Source organism: Carassius carassius, chromosome 15, assembly GCF_963082965.1.
Source record: "Carassius carassius chromosome 15, fCarCar2.1, whole genome shotgun sequence".
NCBI lineage: Eukaryota > Metazoa > Chordata > Actinopteri > Cypriniformes > Cyprinidae > Carassius > Carassius carassius.
The window spans coordinates 14104962-14113384 of record NC_081769.1 but is presented as its reverse complement, the minus strand read 5'-3'; the positions used below and the strand labels follow the sequence as shown (position 1 = coordinate 14113384).

At 36.4% G+C, this 8423-nt stretch overlaps 1 protein-coding gene across 5 annotated transcripts in view; it reads right to left on the bottom strand.

The window, feature by feature from the left end:
- Nucleotides 1-791: 791 nt before the first annotated feature.
- The window catches only part of hdac9b (histone deacetylase 9b), a 58448-nt gene continuing 50816 nt past the window's right edge, over nt 792-8423 (bottom strand). For all 5 annotated transcript variants that reach the window (XM_059567496.1, XM_059567497.1, XM_059567498.1 and 2 more), the window contains 4 exons: nt 7991-8113; nt 5856-6051; nt 4758-4969; nt 792-2828 (listed from right to left, as the gene is read on the bottom strand). In XM_059567496.1, coding sequence (XP_059423479.1) covers nt 2496-2828; nt 4758-4969; nt 5856-6051; nt 7991-8113 — 864 coding nt within the window. In that variant the 3' untranslated portion in view covers nt 792-2495. The remainder of the gene's footprint in view (nt 2829-4757; nt 4970-5855; nt 6052-7990; nt 8114-8423) is intronic.

The following is an 8423-nucleotide window of genomic DNA, read 5'->3' as shown; positions in this document are numbered from 1 at the left end:
GTCACGTAATTAAGTGTAACAGAAAAATCCAAACTACTTGATGAATGCAACCCAAAAACCCCTTTAAAACCCAAAAACAAACTGAATAAACAGATTTTTTTTCTTGTCTTCACGTCTTCAAAACATTTCTGTTTGTTTGAGGAGGTACTATCGGTTCGTCAGCCAATGACATATGAGGGATGTGTCCATCAACCCTGTTTGAGAAATGCATTTATGTTTGCAAATCCATTTATCCAATATCCAATAATTATTTATATTCATGCATATATACATTTAATTATATTGATACAATTTTATTACATTTTCAGAATATCTGTATTTAAGATAATATATATTAAAAATATTATTATTATTTATTATATTATTAATTCTCACCCCACCTCTCCAGATTCAGACTGACTGAATAAAACAATCGCGATATGAGCTGGTGAAGCTGGATTGCTGGTTCAGACCAGGAACTGTCCGAGCTCTGGCTCCTACCCTGCATAATTGGTTAAACTTGGCCTGGTCGCTTTAACCCAGGTTATATATCACCGTCTTGAAGTTCACTTTATCTTAACAGCTTTAATGCAGACTCGAGGAACCTCTCATGTTCACTTCAAAGCCCCGTTCCGAAAGCCTTCAAAGTCAGAGACTAAAACCTCTGTATCGCCTTCAGAATCAGAAGCCGGACTCTGTGGGAAAATGTGTTAAGAGAGCAACTGTATTTTATACTCCAATTCTGTTTTAGGAAATTCAATTTAGGAAATCCACTCCTTAAACACATCCGGTGAAAAGACTGTCCAGAGAAGTACAGGATGGAAAATAACTTTATTTAAAAAAAGGTGATCTGTGACAGAAGGGAATGCGTACAGTTACAAACTAAATGTGACATTATATCCCTAGCGGACAGTTCTTATTCACATCCAGAACAGTGGAACAGACAACAGGAACGAAGCAGGCCAGCTCAGGTTGACTCACAGGCTTTTTGTGGACAGAGTGATGGCTCACATCAGTTAAACATGTTTTCCTCTTTAAGTTGTTTTATTTTTATTTTTTTTAGAGGATCTCAGTCACAAAAACGAACAGTTTTACACCGAATGTTTGAAATAAAAATCAAATAAAAATACAGGATAAGTGGCTCACTAACAAAAAATGACAATAGTACGTTTCTTGAAACTATCACATGAGTTGATCCGAGCACTTCATGAAGGAAGACGGCCAACGACTTGCAACATTGCCTCAGGAAAGAACAGAACGAATACCTTTTTTTTCTGCCAAAGTAACATCGAGCCTGCATGTCGTGGTAAACACATCACGTGGGAATACAGAGGAAATGATTGGCTTTAAAAGGGGGCTCCCCCCGCCGTCTCCTCACTCACTTTGTAATTTGCCTTAACAGTAAATCAGAGCTCACTGCTGGGCTCTCTGACTTCAGCGTGGAGTTGTCCTCTCCCAGCATTCCTGCGCTCATGAATCATTCTGATTCCTGGCTTCCACCAGGCATTTCCTCTACAACTCTCTCCCTCTCAAAATTCAGCGAGGAGCAGAGCTGCTCACGATCCAGGGCAGCCTTCGATTTGGGCCACAGGAGAACAGGGAACACAGAATGTCTTGCTCCAACTGTTAAAGGAATATTCTGGGTTTCACTACATGTTCAGCTCAATCAACAGTCATCACTCAACATAATATTGATTACTAGAGCAGTGCAGGAAATTAATGAGGCCAATCTGTAACAATACCATTTTTAGTACCTAAAAAATATGATTTTAGTATGAAAAATTGCTTAGTAATTTTTTCTGTGTAAAGTTATATCAACTTCCATTGCATGACAACAGAATGTCTAAAACCCAAAAATGATGACAAGAACTTTACAGATCAAATAATAGACAACTTTCAATAGAAAAAAATATTTTATGAATTATATTATCGAAATATTGGTGCCCAATGAACCATTGTTTTATTTATTTTTTATTTGTGATTATCAGCATTATCCTATTAGTGCGGTTAACTGAGTTTAACTTCAGAATATTCCTTTTATTCTGTTTATGTGTTGGGTTTCATGGTTCCTGACCTGTTTCCCTACAATTTGGGATTCTCTCAGCAAACCAAGGTTTTTTTTTTTTTTTCACCATACAAACTTATAATAACATTCATAAAAAGCTAAGAAAGATCTATAAGAAATCCATAGTGCCATGGGAAATCACAGAAATATCCTACAAGAGCTTCCGAGTTGTTGTTTCCCAAAGGCTGGGGAGAAAGTAGAAAGGATTTCTTAAATTATTATTTCAACAAACAATCAAAAACTGCTTCTTCGCATTTAAAAGACCAAGTTAAATTCTCATCTTATTCAATTATATACAAAACATACAACGTACAATACCGAGATCACTTCACAAGTTCACGAATGAGACCAGTTCTGAAGCTCCCAAAGCAATGGCTCTGTGTCGTGTAAGCATGTCGCAGGTATGTTAACCTGTGTCTTCATGTGTGAGTGTGAATATGTATCTGTCGTTTTAGATCATGGCCTGGATCACCATCCTGCCTTTAACGTGGTGAATGTAGGAGCTCTGCTTGTCGGCCAGGCTCTGAGTAGCCATAGTCTCATCATCACTGGCATCGGGCTCCTCTTTCACTTGGATGACTCCGCGGTGAGTGTCCAGTGGCTCGGTGGGTGAAGCAGAGGTGGTGCTGCGGTGGCTGTCCGGGCTGTGCTTCCTGATGACGCCACCAGAGGGCGAGCTGTCCTCCTGCATGGTCTCCTCATGAACATCCTCTCCTTCTTCCTCCTCAGACTCCTGCAGGTGGATGTTCGGCTGACGAAGCTGCTCGATCGATTTCGAAAGCATCTACGGGAGAGAGAAACGTGATTTATTATTGGATGTTCAGAAGTGTTTCAGTCAATGAGCTATTTATTGTAACCGTGACAATTCAGGCAACACAAACACTGTCATTCACCAATTGGAACTCATTCACAAGATGGAATAACAGCCAAACAGTGAGCCTAATATAAATACATCATACGTGAAGTAAATATAGTCACTGTGTCCTGAAATTAGTCAAATACTTTTTATATCTCCCTCTAAAGCCTGTAAGCGGATGTAAAATTACACAGGTGCCCTATTTAGCGCAGATAAAACATTCAGTTATTAAACCAGAAAGCTAATCCCTGATTTCACAGTATTCATGACCTCATTTCTTTAAGAAATCATTTATTACTCCTAGCTACAAGAGTTTATGGTTACAGACCGCCCAAAGAGAGATTATTTACTTGTTAATAATTAGTACAAATTATTGTTACTATATTATTGTTACTATAGTTGCTTCAAGTGAGATCACATAATTTTTATGGTCATCTATTAATATATATATATATATATATATATATATATATACATATACATATATATATAAATGCAATTCATAAATAAGATTTGAATACATCTTTTGATGAGCATGTTTGAATTTCTTAAATAAAATGAATTTTTATATTTTTGGGGGCATAAAGTTAGAAATACAACTGCCCTATTATCACAATGAAGAAAAAAAGCTTAATTAAAATAATTAAATTCTTAAAAATAAATCCATAAATAGTTTGGAATAATCCAGTACTATTTCTTAGAAGAAGAAACAAATTAACTTTATTGTTTATTAATATATAAAAAATAAAAAATCTTGCCAAACTGGAGTCATATGGTGCAACCAATATTGAGTAAACATGCAGAAAAAAATACCAATTTGAAATGATATCTTAACCTATAACTGTGTGTCAAACTGTGTGTTTAGTTCAAGCTGTAAAATATCATGTGGTACAACCCCCCAAAAAACATACCCAAGGTTTTTTCAAATAATTATTTGTGTACACTCCTATATGTTGAAGGTGTAGGAAAAATATGTTTTTAGTGATGGTTTAACCACATGAGCTTTTTAGGATCAGTGAATATGAGACTTTTAATAGATTTCCAAATTCACATGACACCAACATAAAGCCAAAGACTAGATTTCTAAGAACCTGTGCTTTTTTATGCACTCTGCATTTCACATTTTTTTATTTAATCATGATTTGATAGTTTCACATGATTTAAATATGATAAACTAATGAGTTAGCAACTTTCAAACTACAGGCTAGCAATTATACCAGTCATTCGTGACCCAGACTAGACAGTTTTTTTGTACATGGCCCTGGTGACTGAGGGCCTCAGTCTGAGGCCATAACAATAAATAGCCAAAAACAAGTGTTCTCTGGGCACTTTTGATCCTCATGTCTGAAAATTGCACTTGTAACCTTGAATTTCCCATAGCACTCTCAGCAATAATAAGGCAGATCAATCTGCAAGATCCCGTTAACAATGCAGCCTTTCACAGCGCGAGCCTCCCGTGTCGCTAACCTTGCATGCGCGGCAGAATAATTGCACTTAAACGGATGGCCAGGTCACGGCTGCTGGTGCACAGAAACACAAATATTTCCACAGGGGAACAAAAGTATATATTCTATCCACTTTGGTGCCCATTTGAACTTGTCCCTGGTAAATTTTGTAGTGTTAGCATGCAACAGATGCCTTAAGCTATGCTAATTCAAGTGCTGCTTCTGAACCCAGAACAGGTTTTTCCCTAACATAACGGAGATGGGCTGTCCAACTTTAGCTCCCATGTGAACTGAATGGTATTTCAAGGAAAATATGTTTTAGGATGACAACATAATCAATCAGCTTCATCCTCATCTTCCTATGATGGCACTAGTCATTTTTGCACTTGACAGGTTGATTAAGTGATTTTACCTTGTTGATGTGGACCTGTTGCTGGTACTGTTTCTGCTTCTCCAGGAAGTTCTGGTGTTGCTGCTGAATCACAAGTTGAGCTAGTGTGCCCTGGGGCAGTGGAGCCGACTGGGTTCGGTTCAAGGGCCGGTGACGAGGCAGTTTGCGTTGTGTGCTGCTTGGAGAGGTTTCCATCATGGCCAGTGGAGAAGGAGGATGCACTGGACTTTGACCTATGAAACAAAATATATTGATCTGATCATACAAAGTTATAGCATGACTTTAGAAGACTTCCTTTATGTTGCTTTTTTGAAGCTTCAAGTATCTAGTGCCCATTCATTTCGTTAAAGAGAGAAAGGAAAAAATTTCATATGCATTTAGAACATCATGAGGGTGAGCAAATTACATAATTTATGGGTGAACTATTAATTTAAAAATGAAAAAAGGCCACAAGCTGAAAGGTTACAGGTTTAAACCCCACAAGGCACAATCTTGAGCAACCAATATTTCACTGTTGAGCAAGGCACTTAACCCCATGTTGCTTCAGGGGGCATGTACCTTTAATTTAATGCAAAGTGAAAGCTGTGAATAAAAGATGTAGTCTGTTCAGTTGAAAACAAATTATATTCTTCCGTATCTACTTAAGTTTTCTGCAAGAATCTTATTTCTGTCATGACAACTCTCAGAGGGTTTGGCATGGTATTGTACGTGACAATGTTTGGTCTTGGCGGAATAGATCTGCTATGCTGCTGCGGCATAGAAAGTACCGATTTGCTACCACCAATACATCCACAACATGCTGCTGTGAGAATGTAAGAAATACTGCTGCTGCACATTAATGAATAAACCCCATGTATAGTATACATGAATTACCCCATAGCAGATCTATACAGGTGGAACTGGGGAAGCTGGAGGGTTTCTGAACCACACTACTACAGCTGCTACAGCAAACAGGTATTTGAATATTGAGCAGCAAGCTCATTGGCTACTGATACAAAGAACCAATCAGCTGTGCCTTGTGATGATGTCATTATGCCAGATTGAGTTATACCTATAGGACTGTGCCATCTAGAGTTTCATGACACAACTTTGGATATATCGAAGCTCTGATGTTCTCACCAGTAGAGAGGATCTTTTGGTGGCGGAGCTGCTCTTTCTGGAGGAGGTGCTGCAGGAGCGCTTGGTGGCTGCTGCTCACTTTGGCCTCCATTGCAACAGACATGGGCACAGGACCCAGAAGTTGGGTGGGCAAACGTTGGATGACCGCTGATACACCAGCACCCTCAAAATGCTTCTCCTGAAGCCCTAGAGCACCCTGAGAAAAAGTGATAGAGAAGATATGGTCTATTAATTTCAATTGGTACAGTAGTAAAAGTATTGAATTAACTGATTCACACCTCAGTATGTGCTCTGATAAATAAGGGACTATATGGAATGGTCTTGGATTGTTCAGATCAAAAAGTCTCTTGTATACAAATGTATTCTTGTTTATTTAATCTTCTAGATAGGGAGCAATAAAGTATTCAAACAAAAAAATTACTCTAGATTAAATATTATATAGAGCTACACTTGATTATTCTGGTTTGGCTGGACTTTAAACAGCAGTAATGGATGAGGTGACTGGGGAGGGCTGGAGTGCAACCGACACCAGACAGTTAAACACAATATTTATCTAAGGCCTATAAAATCCCCCAAGGTCGAAGGCCAGCACCCTGAGGCTACACTTATCATCTATTGAGCCAGTGATGGTTAGTCTGTCAACAGTCAAACAATATGCAGCTGAGCCAAGACCATAAACTACATTTCCCCTTATTTATCAGTGTAAACATCCATATCAATTTCATTAGAATTAAATCAGTCTTGGTGACTCTAAATTGGAATTCAAAAGAGACATAAATTAAAAATGTCATTTTTCTATAATGATGTCCTGATTATAGTCAAGTGACAGTGAACAAAATAATATTCATGTAAAATATTAACACTATATATTGCACCAAAACTATTCACACTTATACAATACTGAATTATATATCATATTTAAATTTAAATGAGTGAATATATGAATGTATATATTCATAAATTTTACTCTTAGCTTAAGATAATTCTTTCAAAACCATAAAAAAATTCTATATAATTCCAAACTTTTGACTGGTAAATGAACAATATTACACAAGCAGACGAAATATCATATAATACTACTAAATTATTCATTTATTTATTAACAGTGAACCAATTGTAATATAAAAACAATATATATATACAGTACAGACCAAAAGTTTGGAAACATTACTATTTTTAATGTTTTGAAGCTTCTTTGAAAGAAGTTTCTTCTGCTCATCAAGCCTGCATTTATTTGATCAAAAATACAGAAAAAAATGTAATATTGTGATATATTATTACAATTTAAAATAATTGTTTTTAAATTTATTATACTTTAAATGATAATTTATTTCTGTGATGCATAGCTGAATTTTTAGGATCATTATCACATGATCCTTTAGAAATCATTCTATTATGATGATTCATTATCAAAGTTGGAAACAGTTCTGCTGCTTAATATTTTTTCAGAACATGTGATACTTTTTTAGGATACTTTGATGAATAAAAAGTAAAAAAAATATATATAAAAAAAGAAGCTATGTTTTTAAAATATAAATATTTTGTAATGATAATATACACTACTGGTCAGTTATTTGGGAAGGATCAGCAAGGATGTGTTAAATTGATAAAAAGTGATAGTAAAGAAAATATATGATTAGAATTTATATTATTAGAATTTTTATTTTTATTTTGAATAAATGCAGTTCTTTTTAACCTTTTATTCATCAAATATATTAGACAGCAGAACTGTTTCCAACACTCATAATAAATCAGAATATTAGAATGATTTCTAAATGATCATGTGATAGACTGGATGTTACATGTGACACTGAAGGCTGGAGTAATGATGCTGAAAATTCAGCTTTGCATCACAGGAATAAATTATTTTTTTAAAGTATATTTAAATAGAAAACTATTATTTTAAGTTGTAATAATATTTCACAATATTACTGTTTTTTCTGTATTTTTGATCAAATAAATGCAGGCTTGATGAGCAGAAGAAACTTCTTTCAAAAACATTAAAAATAGTAATGTTTCCAAACTTTTGGTCTGTACTGTATATATGTATATACATGCCAAAAATCCAGACTTTGTGTGAACAGGCTTTAACAGAGGAAGTTATGAAAGATGATGCATGTCGTTGTTTGACTTACACTGATGGGAGAAGAGGCAGCAGAGAGACCCAGAGAGATATTGGGGAGCGATGGAGACGTATAGAGATTTAACATAGACACTGAGCTTTCAGGCCTTAATAACCTTGGCTGTGACGGCCACCTCTGTGATGGAAAAAGAGAGGGAGGAAGGGAGGGAGGGAGGGAGAGAGAGAGAGAAAGCGATATTTTGAAATCCCACTATGAACCATTGGAAAGAGCAACAGCAACAGAACAATAAACTTTAATGTACTAAAACGAATGACGGTTTTGTTCCTGCCACAGTGGAGCTGTATGAGCTCAACTGGAGAACGTAAAACCAAGGCCACAGAGAAGCCCACAAACACAGAATCACACTCCATTTGTCTCACTGCTGATCAGTTTTCGACTGTACTTCCTCCACCCAGTGGTGCGACCCATCAGCATGTGGCAGAGG